The 26,065-nt window shown below is 34.6% G+C and overlaps 11 protein-coding genes and 1 pseudogene across 11 annotated transcripts, besides 1 other annotated feature; 5 read left to right on the top strand and 7 right to left on the bottom strand. All coding sequences in view use genetic code 12, as the record gives it.

Moving 5' to 3' along the window:
• Positions 1–188: 188 nt before the first annotated feature.
• VMA4 (vacuolar ATP synthase subunit, putative) lies at positions 189–948 on the bottom strand (the record flags this gene model as incomplete). Its single annotated transcript, XM_002421730.1, has 2 exons — positions 189–848; positions 928–948. 2 exons carry the CDS (start codon positions 946–948, stop codon positions 189–191), a joined length of 681 nt encoding a protein of 226 aa, XP_002421775.1.
• Positions 949–1,272: 324 nt separating this feature from the next.
• On the bottom strand, positions 1,273–2,127 carry CD36_26900 (mitochondrial ornithine carrier protein, putative; the record flags this gene model as incomplete). Its single annotated transcript, XM_002421729.1, has 1 exon — positions 1,273–2,127. One exon carries the CDS (start codon positions 2,125–2,127, stop codon positions 1,273–1,275), a length of 855 nt encoding a protein of 284 aa, XP_002421774.1.
• Positions 2,128–3,080: 953 nt separating this feature from the next.
• Positions 3,081–5,438, bottom strand: CD36_26890 (spindle pole body component, putative; the record flags this gene model as incomplete). Its single annotated transcript, XM_002421728.1, has 1 exon — positions 3,081–5,438. The coding sequence occupies one exon, from the start codon at positions 5,436–5,438 to the stop codon at positions 3,081–3,083; it is 2,358 nt and encodes a 785-aa protein (XP_002421773.1).
• A 494-nt stretch (positions 5,439–5,932) lies between these two features.
• CD36_26880 (5 aminolevulinic acid synthase, putative) lies at positions 5,933–7,627 on the bottom strand (the record flags this gene model as incomplete). The annotated part of the gene is made up of 1 exon (XM_002421727.1): positions 5,933–7,627. The coding sequence occupies one exon, from the start codon at positions 7,625–7,627 to the stop codon at positions 5,933–5,935; it is 1,695 nt and encodes a 564-aa protein (XP_002421772.1).
• A 1,374-nt stretch (positions 7,628–9,001) lies between these two features.
• Positions 9,002–9,349, bottom strand: CD36_26870 (annotated as a pseudogene).
• Positions 9,002–9,349: a sequence feature (Similar to S. cerevisiae OPT1;~in-frame stop codon; partial sequence).
• Positions 9,350–10,779: 1,430 nt separating this feature from the next.
• On the top strand, positions 10,780–12,723 carry CD36_26850 (peptide permease, putative; the record flags this gene model as incomplete). The annotated part of the gene is made up of 2 exons (XM_002421726.1): positions 10,780–12,204; positions 12,277–12,723. 2 exons carry the CDS (start codon positions 10,780–10,782, stop codon positions 12,721–12,723), a joined length of 1,872 nt encoding a protein of 623 aa, XP_002421771.1.
• A 300-nt stretch (positions 12,724–13,023) lies between these two features.
• On the bottom strand, positions 13,024–16,062 carry CD36_26840 (conserved hypothetical protein; the record flags this gene model as incomplete). The annotated part of the gene is made up of 1 exon (XM_002421725.1): positions 13,024–16,062. One exon carries the CDS (start codon positions 16,060–16,062, stop codon positions 13,024–13,026), a length of 3,039 nt encoding a protein of 1,012 aa, XP_002421770.1.
• A 416-nt stretch (positions 16,063–16,478) lies between these two features.
• CD36_26830 (NADPH-dependent methylglyoxal reductase, putative) lies at positions 16,479–17,474 on the top strand (the record flags this gene model as incomplete). Its single annotated transcript, XM_002421724.1, has 1 exon — positions 16,479–17,474. One exon carries the CDS (start codon positions 16,479–16,481, stop codon positions 17,472–17,474), a length of 996 nt encoding a protein of 331 aa, XP_002421769.1.
• Positions 17,475–17,659: 185 nt separating this feature from the next.
• On the top strand, positions 17,660–18,667 carry CD36_26820 (NAD-dependent deacetylase, putative; the record flags this gene model as incomplete). The annotated part of the gene is made up of 1 exon (XM_002421723.1): positions 17,660–18,667. The coding sequence occupies one exon, from the start codon at positions 17,660–17,662 to the stop codon at positions 18,665–18,667; it is 1,008 nt and encodes a 335-aa protein (XP_002421768.1).
• Positions 18,668–18,810: 143 nt separating this feature from the next.
• MSH4 (MutS protein homolog 4, putative) lies at positions 18,811–21,222 on the top strand (the record flags this gene model as incomplete). The annotated part of the gene is made up of 1 exon (XM_002421722.1): positions 18,811–21,222. The coding sequence occupies one exon, from the start codon at positions 18,811–18,813 to the stop codon at positions 21,220–21,222; it is 2,412 nt and encodes an 803-aa protein (XP_002421767.1).
• On the bottom strand, positions 21,223–22,182 carry CD36_26800 (conserved hypothetical protein; the record flags this gene model as incomplete). Its single annotated transcript, XM_002421721.1, has 1 exon — positions 21,223–22,182. The coding sequence occupies one exon, from the start codon at positions 22,180–22,182 to the stop codon at positions 21,223–21,225; it is 960 nt and encodes a 319-aa protein (XP_002421766.1).
• Positions 22,183–23,267: 1,085 nt separating this feature from the next.
• On the top strand, positions 23,268–25,991 carry CD36_26790 (hypothetical membrane protein; the record flags this gene model as incomplete). Its single annotated transcript, XM_002421720.1, has 1 exon — positions 23,268–25,991. The coding sequence occupies one exon, from the start codon at positions 23,268–23,270 to the stop codon at positions 25,989–25,991; it is 2,724 nt and encodes a 907-aa protein (XP_002421765.1).
• Between the last annotated feature and the right edge of the window lie 74 nt (positions 25,992–26,065).

Below are 26,065 nucleotides of genomic sequence, written 5' to 3'. Positions count from 1 at the left end.
TTGTTTGAGAATCTGTGCAGACTTACGAGTAAAAAGAAGAGACTGTCTTATCAAACAAAGAGTCTTTTTCTGTCTTTATTATTGATTGGAGATTACAAAATTTTCAATTATAAAAAAAAAAATACTACTAATAATATTTGAAGTTGAGAGGTAGGGCTTGGTAAAGGAAACACTCAACTTGTATCAAATTAATCAAAGAATTTTCTAGTGGTGGAAGGTCCAAATAATTCTAATCTAATGGCTGGCAAAGCTTCTTCAGATAAGATCTTTAATCTCTCTTCTAAAGTGTTATCAACTTCGATTTTACCTGAACCATTGACTACCACGACACCACCAGCAATGTCTGTAGCTAAAAAGTTCTTGTCATCGATTGAAATTTCTACTTTAAACTTGGCTTTTTCTTCAAAGTTTTTAGCAGCTTCAGTTATGGCTTCCTTGGCGACATCAACATCTTGTTCTCTAACTTTAATACTAACTTTTGGTTCCATCAATGCCAACACACCTTCTTCGATCAACCCAACCAAAACTGGTTTATACTGTTTCTTGTCTTTGGTGATTTTCTTCAATTCGGCCTCAGCTTCATCAAAAATGTCATGCAACACTTCGTCTTTGGTAGATAAAATTCTCAATCTGGTTTTATTACCAATAGTAGACTTTGTAATCTGTTGAGCCAAGCTTGCCTTTTTTAATTTTTGTTCATATGTACTATCTATAGCTGCAGTTTCGGATCTGACAATGGATGCCTTTTCAATTTCATATTCTTCGTCAGCTTTTAATTTGATTTCCTTAGCCTTCTCCTTGGCTTCCTTCTCAATGAAGGCTTGCATTTTGGAAAGCTCTGATTTAACCTAGATAAACAAAAAACAAGATTGTTAGTAACATTATTACAAACTCCAAGTCTCAAATTCAACCAAATATCAAACATACCTGTTCGTCTGATAAAGCCATTGTTGTGTTTCAATTGTTGAATTAAATGAAATTGGTCTTGTCGAAACTGAATTCAAATTCAAATCTTATCGACAAAAAAAAAAAAAAAAAAATTAGCTTCTATTCAAATGTCTTGTTACAACAACAAGAATTTACAAACTGGGCGACAGAAAAAAAAAAAAAAAAACTGCTCTAACAATCGTACAATATTGGCAACAGTGCACGACAAATAATACTATAGGAGAGGCATATTTGTTTACAACCATCAAGGTCCTATACATCCAGAATTATATCAAAAACAAAACCATATACTTTAGAATATGTAAACTTTTATAAATAAATAGATTATATAACCAGGTCTAATGCTTTTCTAGCCAACTCCACACCCAAGAAAGTTGCAGCATTTGCAGGGAACGATCTTGCTAATGCTGGACCAACACCTGGGAAAAAGGCTTTAATACCACCTTTGGCATAGATGTTTTTCGTAGTTTGTATTATTGAGATTGGAACATTTGAAGATTGTTGTGTTGATTTAATAGTATCAATTGGGAAGACACCCAACCACATAGAAACACCAGCAAATCCACCAGCAGTCATAATTGCAAACAATGACAAGTCTTGACCTGGAGAAGATAATTCTTTCTTTAAATATTCGTAGGTAGCAAAATACAAGGCAGAACCAGGACCATCTCTTGCTAAGGTGGCGACTGAACCTTTGAAAATTGATCTAAGACCACCAGTTCTGTACATCTCAGCAACCACACCAGCCATTGATTTTGATTTATTTCCTTCTTGGATTTGCATCATGACTTTAACTCTTTCAAAAGGAGCAGCAACCAAAGTAGTTGGGATTGCACTAATAAACCCGGCAGTAGAAATTTCTTTGATTTCAAATTGATCAATTGATTTACCAGTGTATGTTGAAACAAGTCTTTTACCAACATCGTAACCCCAGAATGACACAGCAAACATTGGAGTGACTCCCAATAATGGTGGTAAAACACCACGATAAAGTCCAGTCAAACCATCTTTAGCAATTGTTTGTTTGATACATTGAATTGATGAATTATACAAACCAGTTTGTAATCTCACCTTAACTAAATCAAAAGGATGACCAGTCAAAACGGCACATATACCACCAAAACCACCAGCGGCAAAGGATTTGACATTATCTACCAAAGCTGAATCAACGTCGTCCATGTTTTCTGTTTTGTCTAAATTGTATGTGTATATCTATATCTATGAAAAATCAAAAGGGAAGCTGGTCTTTTAAAAGCAAGAATGAATTGAATATTTATTTTTGAATTGACCTTTAAAACTATAGAAATGATAATTTTGTTGAAAGAAATAAAATGAAAAAAAAAAAAAAAGAAGAAAAAAAAAAAAAATAAGAATTATCTGGGGGAAAAATGCTGGAGTTTATATTATAGAAAGGTTTTGTGGGTGAATTGTGGCCCTGGAATGCTAACAAAGAAAAAATATTCAAAACAACAAGAAGATACTTGGAAAATTTTTCTTTTTTCTAACAACCGAGGACAATATTATTTTTCTTCACTCAAATATTGAGACAAGGCTGGGAAGCGTCACCCTTTGAAATATTGTTTTCTTTTTTCTGTTTCTCCATGTTATGTATCGACCAATCAAATCTCTTTATCATTAATCATAAATAATAGTTTTGCATATATTGTTACGATTTTAATAAATTAACACCTAATATTATGCGTTTATAGATCTTGGTACGGGGTTTCTTTAGTAGATCCCACAATCCTTAGTATCTATTTTTTTTTTTCCCTCGTCTTCTTTGGTAAGAACATGTCGTGTGAATTAATTCACATGAAATTGAAAAGTACGAGAATTGACAGGTTGGATTTGCTACAGTATCAATTTGCTTTTTGTTCCACTTGGTTGCTAATTAGTTACACAATATCTTTTTAAATACATTTTAGACTACTTTTCTTCAGCTTTAGTTCCGCGGTTGTTTAATGATGTTGATGCACTTCTCCCGACGGGCTTACTGAGATCTCATCGGTAATTATAGAAAAATCGACTCTCTTCGCCTTGTCGTTTTATATTTCACGAAATTGTATTGTTACAAACCAATCCAACATAAAAAAAAACAAAAAAACATCAGCTAATCTATACACTCATACACATCATAACAACTTACTTAGATCTTTTAAATTATAATCTCGATTCAAGTCATTTTTCAAATCATTTAATTGCCGTTTGTAGTCGTGTTGATAAATATCTTTGTAAATTTTCCGTTTTATTTTATGCAATTGAAACTCCAAATCTTCTTGATCCTGTTCTAACTCTATATTGCTTGTATTATTGTCCAGTTTAACTAATAATCCAAAATTAACCACCAAGGAATAAAATTCCTGACTCGTATTTATGAAATTAAAAATAGTCTGCAAAATATCAAATATTTGATCAATATAACTTACATTTGTCTCATTACCTTTCACTTTTTCATTTAATAAGCTGCTATTGATAATGCTATCAATATATGTACCATGGAGTTCCACTAATTCATCAATAGTTAATAGATTGACATTGAATTTTGGAAGATTATTGGTTAGCTGATTTTCCAGTAAATTCATAAACAGTTTGTTCAATAGCAAATCTTGATCATTCTTATTGTAGAATAATTTCCTTACAATGTGCTGTTGAAAATTTTCTTCAATAACATCGTAAGACAAATAAGCTATTAATTCATTAAGGAATTGGGTGAAATGGAACCTTATACTGGTTATTATGCTCAATGATTTCAACAAAGGTCTTCTATTTCTGGTCGTCAACTTCATCACCACATTATGATTCAACTCATTAAACATTTCAAAATGCCAATTTAATAAATTATTTAATTGTCTTAATTTCCATAGAAAATGAAACATTTTTAAATACTGCAAATGTTGATGACCTTCAAATAAATAACTCATGGGAAGATCATCAATTTTATATTCAATGGTGAACGATTCCCAACCCAAATTCCCATGTTGAGGATTCAAAACTCTTGAATCAAGTCTGTCAACATATTCAAAATTTTTCACTGACGAGATTTGTATGGCCTCTTGTAACACTTTTCTAAGATAGGTTGATGAAATATTTACTGATGATTCATTGAAAACGTCTTTACCTTTCACCATAATTGCATCAATGAAATCATTGGTCTCCATAAAATAGAATCTCTTGAAATTATAAATGTGAGTAAACAATTTATTGTTTCCTTGAATAATTTGGGTGAGAAACGTTAAAATCTCATTATATTGCAGATCAATCAATTTGATCATTTCATTTGTAGTCATGGATGACAAGCCTTGATGGTTATTAAACAATATAGCAGAGTATTTCACGTTGTACTGATTTACCCACTTTAATTCACGGCAATATTTATTTAAAAAAATCAATGTTTTCCCAATTTGAAATATTCTATCACTCGATTCGATAAAGGCTGGTATTTTTTTGGGTAATAACTTTATTATACTATTAAATTCATTCTGCTCTTGATCAAAAACAATGAAAAACTCGTTATTATTATCAATCAACTCCCCTTTCACTATCCAATGTTCCACTATATTATAATAAGGTTTGACAACCTCAGTAAATGCAGTCACAGCAATGTCTCGTATTTTGGGATCTCCATGGTTGGTAAAACTATAAATAAATGTTAAAAATTCATAGCCATCCAATCTGTTTAGTCTGTTGGAAACACGGTATAAAAACCGTAGTATAGATATCCAGGGGAAAGCAGAATTGTAAACAACTAATATGGAATTGGGTTTATTACTAAATATATTGTTAATATCATTCACATATTTGTTCAATTGGGCTTCTAGTATTGCTATATATGCGGTTTTTATGGCCAGCACTAAAGTTCCTTTATACTTATCAACGACAATTGCCAATTGTTTATATAGTATTGCAAATTCAAAAACTTCGCGTAATAATGAGCTGAAACTGTTGTTTATATCCCTCGGTATCTCCAATCGTGTATAATTATCGCTGAACGTAAATATTTTGGAATCCAGACCCAACATAGTGTACGGTAAGTAAGTTAAAATGGTTTGTTCCGATAAAGTATCATAATACGGTTCGATTAGTTGTGATAAAGTCAATGCTGTGTTTGCTGTATTTATCGTCACAGTTTGCTTACCAGGAGACAAGCTTGCCGATGATGTTGATAATATATCTTCTGGTTTCTCATCTCTTAAAGCATCGAGAAATACAAGATAATTACAAATCTGATCCAACGATTTGAATTTGCTTAATGAATTAACAATGTTCTGAAATTCGACCCATTCATTTTTTAAATTGTTACTTAAAAATTGCATCTTAAGTTTGTTTATAATTATTGATAAATTCTGCTCTTCCGAAGGAGTATTTAGTAAAGTAGTTTGCAAGTCATTGATTACACTCTGGATGAATGCCTCACCGAATTCCACAGGAACCAATGATTTCACTAATCGATTGGAATATAATTTTATTAGTTGTACTTTGTTTAACGCCATTGTAATTTCTAATTATTCATCAAGACAAAAATAAAATCTGAACTGTATGTCAAAGACAATAGTGTTACTGGTGTATCGAATTCCTAAAAGACCTGTATATGTGAAGATGTGTTTTTTTTTTTTGTTTTGTTTTGTTTTGTTTTGCTTTTCTTTTCGCCCTTACTACCACCTCCAAAAAAAAAAATTTGTGCTTGAGGTTTTATTTTCAACAAAAAATACACGCATACTCTTACACCAACGCGTAAATAAGTACACGTAGATTGAAAAAGAGTCAAACACTTGTTGTCAGATTCACCACTAACTACATAAAAGGAAACACCATCTTACAAACCATAAAAGAAATATGCGATTCATAAATTTCGTATTGGAAAATAAAAAGTATGTAGAGTCCGTAATGACTTCTAAAAAATAATAATAAAAAAAAAAAAAGATATACAAAAACACAAAGCCATACAGATACAAATATTATAATTTTTTAACTACACTTTGGTGACTTATGTAGAAATACCTGATGAAACATCAAGAGGAGAAATGGCTGGATTAACGACATTTGGGTTCAAATCAGCATCAGTCAAAGCTAATTGTTCGTCAGTCCAAATGTGGTCAACTTTGGCAGCACCTTCAACACCAACACCAAGCAATCCTCCGAGTTTTTTCCAGTCATTGATTCTGTTCAAATTCAATTCGGTGAAAACAGAATCGATAGCTTCAACCAATTGTCTGGAAAGTTCCGGTCCGTGACCTGGGGTTGGGGTGATTCTTAATCTTTCTTCACCGATTGGAACTGTAGGGAAGTTGATAGCTTGAACGTAAATGTCGTGCTTGTTCAACAACAAGTCTGAAGCACGTTTGGCGTCAGCTGCATTTCCGACCAAAACTGGAACAATATGAGAAGGGTTTGGAATAACTGGGACACCCAATTCGTTCAAATTTCTTTTAACAAGTCTAGTGTTCTTTTGTTGAGAAATACGGTCTTTCAAAGTAGCTCTTTGATAACGAATGGAAGCAGAACAACCAGCCATAATTGCTGGTGGTAAAGAAGTAGTGAAAATAAAGCCTGGGGCATAAGATCTAAACCAATCAATCAAATTGGTCTTACCAGTAATATAGCCACCAACGACACCATATGCCTTACCTAAAGTACCAGTAACCATGTCAACTCTGCTCATAACGGTGGTGACTTCTGGGCGTTCGATTCCCAGTTTCAAATGGGCTTCAAAGTTCAAATGCTCAGCAACACCAGCACCGTGGGGACCATACATACCAACAGCATGAACTTCATCTAAAAAGGTTAAAGCGCCATATTTTTCAGCTAAATCACAAATGGCTTCGATAGGAGCAATAGATCCACACATTGAATAAACTGACTCAAAGGCAATCAATTTAGGAGTAGATTTTGGATATTGAGCTAATTTGCTTTCCAAATCAGCTAAATCATTGTGCTTGAAAATATGTTTTCTAGCACGGGAGTTTCTAATACCTTGAATCATTGAAGCGTGGTTCAACTCATCGGAAAAAATAACCAAATCTTTGATCTTTTGTCCCAATAATGATAAGACGGCATCGTTGGCTACAAAACAAGAGCTGAAAACCAATGCAGCATCATGTTTGTGCAATGCTGCCAATTCAGATTCTAACTTGATAGCGTGGGCATTATGACCAGCAATGTTTCTGGTACCTCCTGCACCAGAACCGTACTTGTCTAAAACACGCTTCATTTCTTTCAATGTGTTTTCATTTTTACCCATACCCAAATAATCATTTGAGCACCAGACAGTGACTTTGTCCTCTTCTTTAGTACGATGGGCTTTTGGAAATTCATTAGCCAAACGATTAATGTTGTTGAAGTAACGGTAAGACTTGTCAGATCTTTTCTTTTCCAATTCATTTCCTAAATACCCATCATAATCAAATGCGGTTTCCTTACTTCCAAGTTCAAATGAAGGAGAAACGTTAAAATTAGCCTCCGGTGTGGAAGCAGTAGCAGCAGTAGCTCTAACTGGCTTGGTAGCTGAGGAATAGGATCTGATTGAAATCTCCTTAGCCCTGATTGCATTACCAACAATTGGACATTGACGAGCTTGGTTAGCCAATGCACCAGAAGTTTGGCTTAGTTGGCGCAAAGCCTGGGTTGAAGTTGATCTAACAAATGGGCAAACTGACATTGAAACTTTGGTAATAGATTCCATAACGAAATAAAAAAAAAAAAAAACAGGAAAAGGTGAAAAGATGTTAAACAACAATGTCAAATATTTAATAAAGAAATGATTGAAGTTTATATAATGAAATGAAAATCACACTTGAGATTTTGACGTCAATGAACTACGTATCCTTTCTTTTAATGAAAATAGTAGATTTTACTTTTGAAATAGCAACAAGTAAAAGCAAATCTCTCTCAATATTTGGGTAAACAAATTATGAATAAAAGAAGAGCAAAAAGACTGGGATTTTTGGTGGTTCTTTTAAACAAGAAACTAGAATGTAAAAGATGAAAATTTTTTCTATTTTGGAGAGTTTTTTTTTTTTTTTTTCCGCACTTTTTAAGTGGATGGTACTAAATTAGACAGTGATACCAATGAAATTTAAGCGGAGTTTGGTCTCAACAACGAAATGCGATGGTCTAAAAAAGAAAGGAAATAAAGAAAATAACAACAATATACATTGAGCTTCATCAGCCAATGATTTTTTTTTTTTTTTTGTTTTTGTCATCAACTCCTCTTTCCAGTCTTTTTGCTAAGAAGACTATAAGGTAGTTTGTTTAGTCTTTGTGATATTTTTGGGAATTATATAATATTAGTTCTACCAATTAAAATGGTTAGAATAATAATAATAATACAATAGTTGTAAGTTTATAGATCGGCGTACAATTGACTTACATTCCTCCTGATGTTACCGCGCTGATTGATTGTTTTAAACAAGGTAAATCCAGGGTTAGTTTATGTTTTGATGTTTTACATTGATATGTATATTTATGCTTATTTTGAAAGGTTATTCGAGGCCACAGAGAATGAAGTAAATCAACTTCCAGCTATTAAAGGAAGACCATTCATACAACGTAATGCCTGTGATAAATATTGATTGTTCAAAAAAGAAAAAAAATAATTACAGAAATTACGAGCAGAAGATTTTTTTTAACGAGAAGACATAATCAGAGGGACATAATGAGAGAATAGAAATAGTGCTACTTCAAGTGTGATGCCCGCCCAGATCATACGTTAAAACAGCTTGCACTATAACAAGAGTTTCCATTCATCTTTGCAGGATCTACAAGAATGTAAAACAGGGGAAGGCATTCAATGCAAAATGCTATCATCATCATTATCAATTATGTGTTTCTTTTTACACCTTTTTATTTTTGTGTTCCCCGCAAATATTATTATGTACCTTTTGGTAGTGCAGAATCAAAAAGTTTACTAATACACACATTTTTATTGGATAGCGCAAGTTTATTACAAACCTACACCAACCTTTACCTAGGATCTGCTGTTCAATATAAATAAGCTCAAAGTTTATCGTTGTTCATGCTAGGTAAACATTTATTCTATTGAAACGCAATGTTGGCATCATTGAAGGCTGACAGTGTATCTTGCAAAAAAGGTATTGGTACTGAGAACTCGTTGGTGGATAAAAAACAAGGGGGAATATTTCTTGTATTCGGCTTCATTGAATGATAAAGTTTTATAGTTGACAATTTTTGACACATTATAAGTTTGTTGGAACCTATCAAATGAGCCAGAAGAAGAAATTGGCAAATACTGGGAATACCAGGTGTTGGAATAGTGAAGAGCAGGCACAACTATCCAGAAAATCACCACAATGGATCCAAAAATTGTAGCAATAACACTAACTGGTGGAATCAATGGTGACCCAATATACCCGGCAATTTGGTTCCAGTCCAAGGCAATGTTGTTTGTGAGGACATTCAGGCAAAATATAGCCAACCAAAGAGTAATTTCAATTATAATATTCTTCTGTAATTAATTAAAGACTCCACAGATTATGCACGGCAAAAGAATAATTAAACGGGTCATGATTTAAGTTTAACTCATACATTTTAGGTTGATTAAGTATAACTTAGCAGGACTAGAGAAGAGAAGAGAATTAACGGTGCATATTAATTTGTGTGGCGTCAACAAATAATTTATCTACCAGTCACAAGATAAGTACGGTTTTGCAAATGAATTGTCTTGGTATTCATTGTGTCGAGCTTGAAAGAATACATTCTGTGGGGATAATATAGATATAGCTTATTCAAGATCAATGTAGATAGTAGTTTATTCGAGATATAACGATAGATAAGGGTCGTTAAAATGCCGTGAAGAGTGAAAGCCTTTATACCAAGAAAAAATAAATGACAATTTGAAATTTCAAACTATTATCAAATATTTATAATATTTAATATTTATTATGGACTGGAAATTGAGTAAAGTGACACAAATTAACATCTTTCACAGACAAAAAGAACAACACCCGATTTCGTTTCAACCCCCCCCTGAGGAATTGAAAACATGTCAAAAATTGTGGATGCATAATTCTTTGTATGTTCTTAAATTAGTTAGTTTGTCTCTTCACATTTCTTTTTCAACAAACTTGACACCATCATTTTTTTCATCTAAACCAGAAAATGGAAATCAATTATATTATTGTAAAGCAAAAAACAAAAAATAATAATAGGTAATTGCAACGTAATTGCAAAAAAAAAAAAAGAAGCCCTTCAAATTTTTTTTTTCTTGTTTCCTTAATGATAAGGCAAAATAGTAAACAGAGGGATAAGGAACAATTAATGTCGAAGCGGGGAGAAAAGGGGAGAGCAGGCTCAGATGTAGATGGTGGCATAGGCGATTTAATGAAAACTGGATGAAACGGCATCAAAAAAATTGTAACAAAAGTTGATGCATTAAGTTTGTGTAATTTTTTTGTTCTGTTTTTTTGCAATTTCTTATCACAATTTGATTTTTTTTTTTTTAATAATAACATCCACAGTTAAAGATCACACAACCAATGATAATTTACTAATCAATGTTTACAAACCGTTGTTACTAAAATAAAAAGAAAAGATAAGCAGATTATACACGCTTATCCAACTTTGCTATTATTTTGCCATTATTTCCAATTGAGTTATTATAATTTTACTCTTTTTTTTTAAAAAAAATTTGATGCCATATCCCACAACATTAATGTGAAAAATACTTTGTTGCCTATAAATTGGCAACCACATTCCTAATATACTACTAATAATGGTTTTTAGTTTTTTGTTTGGAAAATATTCTTATTGTTATTTCAGCCTCTAGAGTTTTTAACAACAGAGTATAACCTCACCATTTTGTAATACTATAACCAAATGGTATCTTCAGATTTTGAAAATGAAAAACAACCAGAGGTTGTTCAAGTTCTAACCGATGAAAAAAATATATCCTTAGATGACAAATATGACTACGAGGACCTTAGAAACTACAGTACAAACTATGTTGATGAATACAATCCAAAAGGGTTAAGGAGACCAACTCCAGAAGAATCGAAAACTTTAAGACGGGTCATTGGTAACATAAGATACAGTACATTTATGCTTTGCATTTGTGAATTTGCCGAACGTGCTTCATATTATTCTACCACCGGTATTCTTACTAATTACATCCAAAGAAGAATTGATCCGGACTCACCACATGGCTGGGGTGCTCCACCACCAGGAAGTCCCGATGCCTCAGCTGGTGCTTTGGGTAAAGGGTTACAAGCCGCTAGTGCCTTGACCAATCTTTTAACTTTCTTGGCTTATGTTTTCCCTTTAATTGGTGGTTATTTAGGAGATAGCACAATTGGAAGATGGAAGGCTATTCAATGGGGGGTATTTTTTGGATTTGTGGGCCATTTGTTTTTCATTTTTGCTAGTATCCCACAAGCAATTGAAAATGCTAATGCCGGGTTGGGATTATGTGTTATTGCAATTATAACATTATCAGCAGGACTGGGATTAATGAAACCTAATTTATTGCCTCTTGTTTTGGATCAATACCCAGAAGAAAGGGATATGGTCAAAGTGTTGCCAACAGGTGAACTGATCATCTTGGATAGAGAAAAAAGTTTGAGTAGAATCACAAATGTATTCTATCTTGCAATTAACATTGGTGCCTTTTTGCAAATTGCCACTTCGTATTGTGAAAGAAGAGTTGGGTTCTGGCTTGCATTCTTCGTGCCTATGATATTGTACATAATTGTACCACTTTTCTTATTTATTGTTAAACCCAAACTCAAGATCAAGCCACCACAAGGTCAAGTCATGACAAATGTAGTCAAGATTTTATCAGTTTTGTTTTCAGGAAATTTCATCAAGAGATTGTGGAATGGAAAATTCTGGGATCACGCAAAACCTTCACATATGGAAGCCAGAGGGATCGTTTACTATAACACTAAAAAGAAAAGTGCTATAACATGGTCTGACCAATGGATTTTAGACGTCAAGCAAACCTTTGATTCATGCAAAATCTTTCTTTACTATATTATTTTCAATTTGGCTGATAGCGGATTAGGGTCAGTGGAAACATCCTTGATTGGTGCTATGAAATTAGACGGAGTCCCGAATGATCTTTTCAATAACTTTAATCCATTGACTATTATAGTGTTGATTCCAATTCTTGAATACGGACTTTATCCATTATTGAACAAATTTAAGATTGACTTTAAACCAATATGGAGAATCTGTTTTGGATTTGTTGTTTGCTCCTTTTCACAAATTGCTGGGTTTGTTTTACAAAAACAAGTTTATGAACAAGTATGTAAAATATTGGAGTTTTCAACTCATTTGTTTCCAAGATTTTCTTGATTACTAACAACATTATTTTAGTCTCCATGTGGCTACTACGCTACCAACTGTAAAAATCCAGCACCAATCACTGCCTGGAAAGCTTCATCTCTTTTCATATTAGCTGCCGCTGGTGAATGTTGGGCTTATACCACAGCTTACGAATTGGCATATACTAGATCACCTCCCGCATTGAAAAGTGTTGTGTATGCCTTATTTTTAGTGATGTCGGCTTTTTCTGCTGCATTGAGTCTTGCCATAACTCCAGCTTTAAAAGATCCCAACTTACATTGGGTATTCCTTGCAATTGGTCTTGCTGGATTTCTTTGTGCTATTGTTATGTTGGCTCAATTCTGGAATTTGGATAAATGGATGGAAAATGAAACCAATGAAAGAGAAAGATTGGATAGAGAAGATGAAGAAGAAGCAAACAGAGGAATACACGATATTGATCATCCAATTGAAGCAATTACATCTATAAAGTCGTGATTATATATTTAAGACTATAGTGTTTTTTTTTTCTTTTTCTTTTAAATTAATGACATTTGCAAACATTCATTTCATCTCTGTTTACTACATGTAAAAAAATCTATTTTGTTTTTGTATTCATTTGTAGGTAGGTCATTGGCTAGGTTGATACAACGAGGTAGGTAAGTAAGAAGAAAAATACAATCAATCAAATCTGGTAGTTTACCTTTAAATATAATACTTCTTACCAAAGCAAATTTGAAAAATGGCAAGTTTGTATTGTCTGATACATTCTATAAAGTTGCTTACCGCCAATAACAATCATTTCTTCTTATTACCCTTTTTCGATGCTGGTTTCTTATTATTTGATTTGCCACCCTTATTGCTATCACCAGAACCACCTGGCAAAGCTAATTTAACTTTCCCAACTGTGAAAATACCAACAATGTCATTTGTTTTGAAGTTCTTAATAAACTCCCTTTCTTGTGGCAAGTCCAAATCCACATCACTGGAACAATTGTCTATTTTTCTATTCACAAAATAATTGATAGAGTCACCAATACACTTACCTTTCTTGCCAGATCCAGGCTGTACTTTCACTTTGTATTTGAATTTTTGCAATGCAGACCAAGGTGCAAAAACTGGAACTAGCCCCACAATTGTATCTTTTGTTGATGGTTTAGCAGTAAATGAATCCAAAATCTCCAAGTAGTTTACTATGTGGGATTCTTCATTAGTTTCCTCATCATTGTCATCACCCAAGAGGTACTTTTGCAATTCTCTTTCTTTCTGTTTCTTTTTTCTTTCCAAAATCATTTCCTTTTGTTGTTGTTTCTTTACTGATTCTGATTTCTCCAGGTCTTCAATTTGAGTTTTACTCAATCTTTCCTCCACCTGTTTAAGTGTACCAAGTGCTTCCATCCTCAATTTTCTTTCCTTTTCATCTTGGTCTCTGTATTTAGCAGCAATCTTTTTAAGTTTCGATCTTTTACCCCTTGGCAATTGCTGAGATATTCCCAGCTTTTCCTCGATATTGGCAGTAACAGACACAGTATCAGACTCCGAATTATCAGCATCATCATCGTCATCAGTGTCGGAAGATTTATCAACACATTGCTCTTGTGTTGTAGTTTCCTTTGAGTTTGCTTGTTGAGCCAATTTTATATCTTCTAGCTCCTTCTTTTTATTATCAACAACTATTGTGAATCCATGTTCCAACTCTCTTTTGGTTCTAATTTCAGCATAATGTTTAGTAGACTCTTCATCAAGCAAACAATAGAATCCAAAACCCATAACCAACTGAGCTGGAGGTAAGTATTCCTTTTGAACAAGATAATTAAATTCACCTTCTGGGACAATTGACCCATCATAATCTCGTTTTGAAATTTCTGTTCCATGAAGCACCCAAGCCGAAGTGGTCACTTTCCCATTCCAGGCTGAGGAAGTCGACATTGCAAAGATACCTGCCTGCATAAGTGTTGATGGTGGTAATGCTTCTCCCTTCAACGGGTTCTTGATAAACACCTTCAAAGATCCTTCCATATCGGCACTAACAATCGAGTCATTGTCACTAAAATGTCTATAATAAATCATATCAGTTTGTGACGCATCTTTCCCTGCCAAACACAAGTATCCTTCAGAAGAAACAAACCAGAAGAATTTTTCAAACCAATATTTAGGTCTGATTTCTTTTAATGTCTCGTTTTCCTGTTTAAGACTTCTTGTCAAATCCTGGTTTATTTTCCTTTCAGCATTTTTAAGGGCCATACTTGTGCTACTTTCAACTTTCACTTGTTTCGTTTCTGCAGTCTTTTTGGAATCAAAATAACTCCTTGCATTGGCAAATGCACTCTGCGATAAATCAATCCAAGTAGGAACAGTTTTTCTTTTGGGCTTCTCCTTGGCATTCTTTTTTCTTTGGGTACGTTTTACAGGAATCTTATCTTCATCGTTATCACTTTCTGATTCTGAACTAGAATCAGAATCAGTTTCGGATTCAGTTTCGGATTCAGTTTCAGTAGCACTAGCAGATTCAGTACTTTCTTCATAATCATCAAAATCCTCTAACAAAACTTTAATTTTGTTTTCCTTCAAATTTAACGGTAACTGGATATGTTTAGCCAAGTCATTCTTCTTTTTTTGCTCAAGGGATATAACAGTTTCGATATTTGTCCAATCCATTTGTTGATCAATGAACAGTTGTACATAATTGCGACATTCTTCCACCAATTCAGAATGATATTGAATCAATTCCCCTTTCTTAGCGTTTAATTTCTGCTGAGCAACTAAAGAATCAATTTGTTTATCACGTTCACTTCGTGCCTTCTCTAGTCTCTTTGCAGCATTTTCCTTTTGTTGTTCAATCTTCATAGAAAATTTTGTCGACTCAATATTTGAAAAAAACTTGTCCAAAGTTTTATTATAACCTGAAACTGGGATAAATTTTAAGCCTTCCTGGTTCGGTTTATAAGGTTCGAATGGATCGAACTCGTCGTAAATGTACTCCAACTCTGAATTTTCACTAGCTTTGTTATTTTTCTTGGCCACTATGTACCCTTCGTTGTCAATTGCCCCATTTATCAAATCAATGTACTTATCCTCACATACGCCCAAAGCATTAACCACCTGTTGAAGAGCTTCCTGGTTATCTTCAAAACTCAAACAGCTTTGACTTGGATCAATTCCCAGTTCAAAAAACCATTTTTGAATCAATTCTCCAGATAAATGGCTAGCATTAATAAACGCTAATTTGTGGATAGAAAAGACTTTTGCCTTTTTGTTATCGCTGGCTTGACTTAATTTCAACTTGTGAGTTTGAATCCACGATTCAACTTCATCCAAAGTGTACAATCTTTTTTCATAATGGAAATCTTGTTGAAATAATGACTTGTCAAACATTTTGTACTCTTCATTTACTGCATACCTATCATTCTCCTCTTTGGCAGAAACCAATCTCTGCAAAGCTAAAATTTTTTGAGATTCGTCCAATAGTAAAACATTACCAGCACTAAAGAATTCCAAAACCAAATAGTATTTCCCATCGCTAAATTCCAATACTAAGATTCTATCATTGGAAATCTGTTTAATACCTGATAATCTTCTTGTTTTTAAATGCTTTCTTAATTTGGTCACAAAATTAGTTGGTTGTTGTGTTGCTGGTCTCTCAAAATCAGTAAGGTGTATCCTGTTACCATACTCTAAGACCACTACTTTCTTTGAATCAGGGATAGAAAACTTGAACAAGTATTGTCGGGAATTGCTGGCAACATTGTAGATATTCTGTAATCTATAATTAGATAGTTCTTTGGACAACTCTGAAGTGAGTATTTGTAAATCTAAACTAGTGATACGCTGCTTCATTCCACGGAAATAGTATATATGAGTGTGTACAATTATGGTGTGTTTTCAATATTTGCTAAAATCAAGAATACCAAAGGTTGGAATAGTATATTATAATATTCTGGAACAAAACGTCGTGTGAACTGAGAAGGAAATTGAAAAATCTAGCGAAAATTTTTTTTCTTTCTCTATTCTTTGTTTGCCGTTACCATACAGCTACCAATTTGCACTGAAGCACTTTATATGAGGGATAATGGGATAATGTGGGGATGTTAACCAACAACCACTTTAACTAATAACTAATACATAAATATGCATATCCCTTGAAATATGTCAACAGTATATAAGTTTAGGAAATTATTGTCCTTTTTTTTTATACTTCTACCAGCGAAATTCTTTTCCAATCCTTGTCAAAGTACTTCAGTCTAGGTTTAGCAATGTCCATTACTGTTTTTGTTGCCGGTGCTGGCGGGTACATTGGAAAACACATTGTTTCTCAACTACTTTCCAAAGGTTATAGTGTAATTGGGTCTGTTCGGAGTGATGAAAAGGGAGAACGACTTGAATCGTTGTTTGAAAACAATAATTTTAGCTACGTAGTGGTTGAGGAAGCAGAGGTTAAAGGTGCATTTGACAAGCCGTTGAAAGATCACCCACACATCAAAGTTTTTATTGACACGGCAAGCCCTTTACCGATTGGTGTCAATTACGAAAAGCAGTTGATTAGACGTACAGCTAAAGGAATTAAATACATTCTAAGCTCAATCAAAGACCATGGACCCAATATCACAAAAGTAGTCATCACCAGTTCTATTGCTTCGTGTATGAATGAAAAACAAAGCCATGATCCTAATTTTGTTGTTGATGAAAGCAAATGGAATCCAGATAAACATAGTGCTGGCAAAAATAACGCCACATCGGCCTACTTTTATGCAAAGGCTTCTGCTGAACACGAGGCTTGGGAATTCATGAAGAAGAAAACACATTTCACACTTGCAACTATTCTTCCTGGCTATACATTTGGTCCGCAGTGTTTTGATGAAGATGTTTCCGATATCCTTGAAGCCTCTGTTGAGATTGTCACAAAACTATTCGAATTAAATAAGAATGACCCTATCCCCAAAGACCTGGGATTGTTTGTTGATGTTAGAGATGTTGCTGCAGCGCACATAAAGGCATTCGAGTTAAATGAAGCTCAAAATAAACGTTTATTGTTAGTCTCGGAACCCTTTTCAGGCCAAGAAATTGTTGATATTTTACACGAAATGTACCCAGCGGTTCAATTGCCACTTGGCCATCCTGGCGAAAAGCCTAATTACAAATTTAACAACTCGGAAACCAAAAAAATTTTGAATACTGACTTCCGTTCTTTAAGATCAAGTATAAAGGATGATTATGACCAGTATTTAAGGACCCATGGTATTATATCTTAGTTTTATGTATTGTGTAAGTGTTGTATGCCATTCAAACTACAAAATGAAAAATGCTCTTTCTCAGATAACAAGCAAAAAAAAAAAAAAGAAAGGTTACACCTCTCAAAAATAATTAAAGACCGCCCTGTGACGACATATAGAGAGTCCTTAAATATATTTCTTATAACAAACTATAAATTAAAACAATGCCAACCTTAGACGACATCTTAAAACCAGTGGCGGATGCTGTGAGAAACGGTAAAAAAGTCACATTCTTTAATGGTGCTGGAATTTCTACAGGTGCTGGGATACCAGATTTCAGAAGCCCCGACACAGGTCTTTATGCAAACTTGGCCAAATTGAATCTTCCATTTGCTGAGGCGGTGTTTGATATTGATTTTTTCAAAGAAGATCCAAAACCGTTTTACACATTAGCAGAAGAATTATATCCTGGTAATTTTGCTCCAACAAAATTTCATTATCTTATCAAGTTGTTACAAGACCAGGGTTCCTTGAAGCGTGTCTACACCCAAAATATTGACACTTTGGAAAGGTTGGCGGGAGTGGAAGACAAGTATATTGTTGAGGCTCATGGCTCATTTGCTTCTAATCACTGTGTTGACTGCCACAAAGAAATGACAACGGAAACTTTGAAATCGTACATGAAAGATAAGAAGATCCCCAGTTGTCAACATTGTGAAGGTTACGTCAAACCAGACATTGTATTTTTTGGAGAAGGTTTACCAGTCAAGTTTTTTGATCTGTGGGAGAATGACTGTGATGAGGTGGAAGTCGCTATTGTAGCAGGTACTTCGCTAACTGTTTTCCCATTTGCTTCACTACCAGGCGAGGTGAACAAAAAGTGCTTACGGGTGTTGGTGAACAAGGAGAAGGTCGGTGCTTTCAAACATGAGCCTCGAAAGTCTGACATAATTGCCTTACATGACTGTGATGTTGTTGCTGAAAAATTATGTGCACTATTGGGTTTGGATGACAAATTGAATGAAGTATATGACAAGGGGAAAAACAAATACAATAGAGCAGAATCAAAGGAGACTAAAATGCATGAAATTGAAGATAAATTGAAAGAAGAAGCACATTTGAAAGAAGAAAAACGTATTTCTAAAGTGGACAATAAACAGAAGCAAATTGATGCTAATGATAAAGATAATGAAAAAGAATTAGAACAATTGATAGATAAATTGAAAATTTAGAATATGCCACCAGAAATATATATATATATATATATATATTTCAACAAACAGAGAAAGAATAAAAAAAAAAATGAGAAATATACACAGAAAATATAATTTGGTTGCAAAGATTTTCTTTTATATCTTCTAGGATAGTTTTTGAAATGGATTTAGAATCACGAATACCAGCTACTGAAGATAGTGCTTATGGGTTTATTACAACCAATAACGAGGTAATATCAAAGAAACGAAAATTGGCTCAAACTGATGACAGATTTGAGGTGGTAATGTCAATATATTTACAAAGAGCCGACTCCATGGATGTGGGTATTTCTGTATTAAAATTAAAGACTCTAGAGCTTACTCTAATGAGTTTTTGCGACTCGCTGACGTTTGTGAGAACAGTTAATCAGATACAGGTATATGAACCAACAATTATCATCCTACCTGAGGCACAGTTACATTCCCAGATAGAGAAACTTAAATACATAATACATTCAAATGTATCAGATAAAGTGAAAGAACGTTTTATCAAGGCAAAGGTTTTCAATGCTTTTGATGGAATGAATAACCTAAAACTTTATACCGATATCAATGACTCCACTTTAGAACAAGTGGTTTGTAACCGGAAGTTATCCGTGGCTGCAGCAAATGCTTGCATCGACTACTGTGTGTCAACAAAGTTGTTTCGAGTCACAAACAAAATTATATTGAAGCACTGTATTTGTGAAAATACAATGTTGATTGATATATGTACCGTCCGGGATTTGGAGTTAGTTGATAGTCTGTCAGAAAGAGGCACAACTTTGTATTCGTTTCTTAATTGCTGTCTTACAAAAATGGGTACGCGGATACTAAGAACATCAATCTTGCAACCATCAACCCACGAAAATAGCATAATACTACGTTCAGAGTCGGTACAGGAATTAATCAATGATGAAGATATGCTCATTAACATCAGATCTCTGTTAAAACATACATGTGACTTGGAAAAGGTTTTCAGTACATTTTTGGAACCTCGAGGTACGTTGAACCGGGAACAAGAGATAAACAATATCATTTTACTAAAAACAGTATTGCAAAATACATTTGTTATAAGGAAGAGCATCGAGAATGTGTCTAGTCATTTGTTAGTACAAGTGAAACAAATTCTTGAGCATGAAAATGTTCAGCACTTGTTGGCAATAATCAATGAATACATCCGCGATGATTGTCAGTGGGCTAATAGCAGCACAGAGCTTGCCAATCAAAGAGCAAATGCTATAAAGTCAGGGGTCAATGGTTTATTGGATGTGTCGAGAAGAATCCGCGAAGCCTTGTTGGAAGAAGTTTCTGAGTTGGTGGCTAAACTTTCAGAAAAGTTGGAAATATTGATGGAATACAGGTTTGAACCATCTAAAGGATTTTTTATCAAAATCAAAGGAGATAACACTGATATCAACTCGTTGCCAGAAGATTTGATTAACAGAGTAAAGAAAAGAAAAACCATTGAATGCACAACAATTGAATTGATGAAACAAAGTTCAAGATATAAAGACATTGTTTCCGAAATCACTATTTTGAATAGCACAATTGTACAAGACATGTATACCAACATCAACAACTACACACCAATATTGTTAATGGTTTCTGAAGCGATTGGTACTTTAGATCTTTTGTGTTCTTTTGCTTACTTTACCAGTTTGCAAAAAAGTTCTTATACCTGTCCTGAATTTGCTAAAGAGGTCACCATTCTACGATCATTTCACCCCATTCTCGGAAGTAACAATTCTGATTTTATAGCAAATAATTATTCGTGCAACCAAGAGTTATCTCGAATTCATGTCATTACTGGAGTAAACATGAGCGGCAAGTCAGTTTACTTGCGTCAAATTGCATACTTGGTGATCATGGCACAGATGGGTTGCTTTGTCCCCGCAGAATATGCTAAAATGAGAGTATTTAATAGTTTATATTCACGATTATCTTCCGATACTGTTGATATAAATGCTTCCCTGTTTTCGAAAGAAATGAGTGAAACAGCTGTTATTCTAAATGACCTGGATGAGAATAGTCTAATATTGATTGATGAGCTAGGAAGAGGATCTAGCTTGACAGATGGGTTTTCCATATGCCTAGCTATTTTGGAGGATTTGATATGTAAAGGTGCAACTGTTATAACAACAACTCATTTTAGGGATATTGCCCAAGTGCTCGCTAATAAATCATGTGTTGTAACTGCCCATATGGAAACAGTGGAAACCAATGGGAAACTAGAAATGAAGTACAACTTGCTATTAAGGCGTAATGACATAGTCGGGTATGGAATCCGATTTGCCGAGACCTCAAATTTGTTACCACAGGAACTTATTGAAGACTCAAGAGTGATCGCTAATATTTTGAGGTCTCGAAAGCCTGTTCATGGAGATAAAGAGTTGAAGTTATTATCACGAAGGAGAAAACTCGTATTGGAATTGTATTTCGCCTTGAACTATGTTTCCAAGTTGAATTGTGAGATGAACTATAAGATACAACTATTACAGACCTTACAAGCAAAATTTGTTGAAGAAATAAACGCCGCACCTATTACTGAATAGCTATTTTTTTATATATAATCTATAGAAGAATCTCATATTTTCTAATTTCATTGGATAGTCCACTTCTTTCTGATTTATACGATACCAAGAACTATCGCTTTGGCTTACAATTTCCCAAGCACCATTGTCGATTCCCGGTTTCCCAACAAGAATTGTGTCAATCAAAAACTGTACTGGGAAGTTTTTGTCACCTATTTTTATATGTGAATAAGAACCAGCACTTTCTGCAATCAATAGCAAACTTCCTTGTCGACAGCTGGTGTTCAACAATTGTAAAAACTTGATGGTTTCCTTTCTTTTTTCTGCAAACAATTCATTAGTTGTGAATAGTAACGTTATCAAATCCAATGATCCTAAGCTTAATGATTCAGAAGAGGAGGTTAAAATGTCATCACAAATAAATTGGGAATTTAGTTTTTCAGGGTGATAAACCCAATTCTCCTTCATGTATGCAGTAAGATTATTAACTACTTTTGACCAATCGGCGATGTCAATTAGTTTGATATTTAATTTTGAAGATGAACTTGGATAATATTCTTTTAGGCGACAGAAAACAGCACCCAAGGCAACTAATTCGGAAGAGGCACCACCCCCAACACATAGCACACTCTTGGCAGTTTCTGGATCCTCTAATAGACTTTTGATGGGTTGCAATGATGCTAGAACAGAACTGTAAGCCAATGCTCTAGCAGGCGACCATCTGCAAGCATAAGCAAACCTGTTATCATCGTTATTGAATGCTGCAAGATAGTCTCGATTGTATAAATCACCCTTAACAATTTGAATATGTTCTTGCAAATCAGGACTCTTTAGAACATGTTTAAAACAAACTTCGAATAAGTCAATGATTTTCTGTGGTTCCATACAGTCCTCAGTGGTGAAAGGGAAAAGGTCTATACCAATGTTCTCATCGTCCGGTGTCAACTTGGTTTCATTATGACGTCTAGGCTTTCTACTCATATTGAAGTGGTTTTAGTGCAAAACCCTAAACAAAAAGAAAAAAAAAAAAAAAAAAAACATAAAATTGTTTGTACCTCTTCATGATGCTCCTCTCAGTCTCGGTCTCAGCCTAGAACACATCGCTTCCAGTAAATTCTCGCGACTATAAATAACAATGAGTGAAAAAATTTTTTTGTTTTATTTTCTTCTTCTTCTTTTCTTTCTTTAACTAATTTATGATCAATCTGTGTTAAGGTGGACTCTCAGTTTGGAATTTAGAGTAAACTGGTTATTTTTAATAGCTGGTTCTTTATCTTCCTCTGTAGAATGTTTCCCTTAGCAGATCGGCGCTAGAGAAGCAAGCCTGATTTTCAATTTCCTTCTGAGTTCCTTAACATTTTTCCTTATTTACCGCTTTAACGTTTATTCAAAATTCAATTTCAGCTGGTCCTCCCTTTTTTTGGGGGAGTTTTGAGCGGTTTGATTTTGAAGGCTGAATGGACTAGGTTTATTTGGAAAGTTGAGGTAAGTTGAAGGATCTTGTCGATTACTCGTAAAGAGTCTTAGGCAGAGTGGCTCCGTCGACAGATTGTATAGTAAGCGGGTTGGTCTTGAGCTCGCTAGTATTGGGATGATGCTTTTTTAAGTAGAGTCTTGATATTGGATGTTGCTCGACCACTATAATCCGTGGCAACATATTCCTGGACTCTGCGAAGGTCATATTGGCCGCTGACGATTTGAGTAAAACCATGTTGCAAACATTTTTTTCTTAATAAAGTTTTTTTTTTTTAATTTATATATGGTTACTGGAACTAACCAAGCAGATGTAAAATTTTTTGTCTCTCACTGTGGAAACAAATATTACATGTTATTATTCTTCATAGTTTTTAGTATTTGACACATTTCGATAACTCTGTTGGGAATTCCAGTGCCACATTCCGCCCAAAATGCAGAGAAAAAGCAAAGAAAAAATAAAAGTGACTTCAGAATCGCCAGTACTTCTAATCAGTTCAAACTTATTTTATCGATTCTTTTATATGATTTTGCTCTTGGCTCACAACCTATTTCCCACTACTAGCTAATTGTGATTAAATGATTATACTATTATGGGCTCAAACAGAAATTCCTTTGATAGGCCTTTGAACTATAGAATGTCGATTGGCGAATCAAGAGAGCTGGTCATTTCTCCCACACATGAAGGCTATACTAAGTTCTCGTCAAAAACTAGTCTCACCCATCTTCCATCTCTACCATATTCACAAGCAGCTACATCGCCACTGTCACTTCAGGACAATATAGAAGAAGTCCATGGCCAAAACGACGACGCATATATTGAGTTTGATCTAAGTTCGCCGAACCCAAGAAACAGCACAAGCGATTCCTTTAATAGAGTCACACCAAGAGTACATACCAGCTCCAGTGTTAGTACTCCCATCCAAGAACACGGACCGGAGGATTTGGGTGATGCAAAGCCACAAGCTAATGAGTGTATATTAGAAAAGCCAAAGGATGAGGATGAAGATTTTTTCAAATCTGGCACGAATTGGAAATCAATGAAAACTATATCTGACATGGATTATTATAACGAAAAGGGGGAACTAGAATTCAATTCTAAATCAGGCAAAGATTTTATTTACGATAAAAATAATCAATTTGGATACACTAAGATTGACACAGAAGAGCAAGTCAACAAGTATGCCGCTTTGGATCAAAAGACTGACTTTTTATTTCGTCCCAGAGGAGAAACGCAGAAAAATAACGCAAAATATCACAAGGATGATATTTTTCTAGAGGATGACGACTCAGACTATGATGAAGATGATGAAATTGACTCGGGTGAAACCTTAACAGAAACCAAAAAGATGTTGAATGACTCCCAAAAATTCGCATATATTGGAATAGCCAAGCTTCTAACGGTGGAAATGGCGACTGACTTGGCAAAAGTGCAGTTTGGTACGTCATCAAAGATTGCCAAACAGTTAAGCGGAAGTCAGAAGAATTTCTCAAACTGGATTGAATATGTAATGTCAAAGCTATACGATCATCTCACTGTTGAAGGTGCCGAAAAGGAGATGATTGAAAATTTGAGTAAACACGGTGTTGAGGTGAACGATTTAGCTAAAAGTTTAATGGAAGTTGGAACAAAGGCGGTTATTAGTGGTGGAAATAAGTCATTTATTAGTGAAGATTTTGATTTGCGTTGGGTTATTATATGTGATATGTTTTTAATGCTTTTGAGTGATGGTTATTATGATGCGAGGTCTCGATCATTACTACTAAGATTTGGAGCTTCTGTTAATATAACAAATTTGGAGTTGTTTCAGTTTGAGAGAAGACTAATTGAATGCCTTGATATGGAAACCAAAGAGAAATCTATTGAAAATAAAGACGAAAAACTAGGTGATCGGCTGTTTGTTCAACAACAAATCAAAAAGAACAAAAATAAGCGTATAGCATATATAGGATTGGCAACATTGGCTGGATCTCTTGCAATTGGTTTATCAGCCGGGTTACTTGCTCCGGTGATTGGTGCTGGTATAGCTGCTGGGTTCACTACAATTGGTATTTCTGGTACTGGTGGGTTTTTAGCTGGTGTTGGTGGTAGTGCTTTAATCACAACTAGTGGCGTGGCGATTGGTGCCAGAGTTGGGTCAAAAGCAGGATCCAGAAGAGTGGGCGATGTTCATACATTTGAATTTAAACCGTTGCACAATAACAAAAGAACAAATTTGATTGTTACGGTAAGTGGATGGATGAATGGTGCCATGGATGATGTTCGTCTTCCGTTTTCAACTGTCGATCCTGTGATGGGTGATATGTTTTCGTTGCTTTGGGAACCAGAAATGTTGCAATCGATGGGTCAAACAATAGGAATCTTAGCAAGTGAAGCATTGAGTACATCTATACAGCAAATCTTAGGTGCTACAATATTGGCAGCATTAATGTCAGCAATACAGATCCCAATGGCCTTATCCAAATTATCTTATTTGTTGGATAATCCTTGGAATGTTTCTTTAGATCGTGCTTGGAAAGCCGGCAAAATATTAGCCGAAACCATTATTTCAGGGAATTTGGGTGTTAGACCAATAACATTAGTTGGATTTTCCTTGGGGTCAAGATTGATATATTCTTGTCTTATTGAAATGGCAAGACGTGGTGGATATGGTTTGATAGAGAACGTTATTATATTAGGATCCCCAATCACTGTTGATATTGATCAAATGTCAGAAGCGAGATCGGTGGTCAGTGGTAGATTTGTCAATGGTTATTCAAAGAAAGACTGGATATTGGGATATCTTTTTCGAGCCACTGGTGGTGGTATCCGTGCAGTTGCAGGCTTGTCTCCGTTAGATAATGTTCATGGTGTCGAAAATATAGATTGCACGGATTTAGTGGAGGGCCATATGGCTTACAGAAAGGCTATTCCAAAAATAATGAAAACTATAGGATGGGAAGTGTTGAGTGAAGAGTTTGCAGAGATCGAAGAACCTGATCCGGAGCAAGGTGAGCGTCAACGACAACTAATACATGAGTTTGATGAAGCCCGTGCAAAAATGGAGAAGGAAAAGAATGATAACGTCGAACCCAAAGGTTGGCGAAAATGGTTTAAACCAAAGAAGAAAGACTGGTGGGATATATATGGTCAACCTGAAGGTGCAGATAAAGATGAAAAGGGCGAATATGTGGACGAAAACCTTGAGGGTAATGCCGTGTTTGATGTTGATGCGTTGGTAAAGGAAGTAAATGAGATTGAGCATATGGCAGACGAAAACACTAATAAAGGTACCGATCTAGTCAGTCATCAAAACGACAAAAATGAGGAGAAGTAGTATTTACAAAATGATAATATATTTATGCTACGCATTGTTCAATGAATTTGAAACTAGATCCTCTTTACAAAGCA

Source organism: Candida dubliniensis, chromosome R (assembly GCF_000026945.1).
Source record: "Candida dubliniensis CD36 chromosome R, complete sequence".
Lineage (NCBI taxonomy): Eukaryota > Fungi > Ascomycota > Pichiomycetes > Serinales > Debaryomycetaceae > Candida > Candida dubliniensis.
Note: the sequence above shows the minus strand (reverse complement) of the source record. Positions and strands in the feature narration are given on the sequence as shown.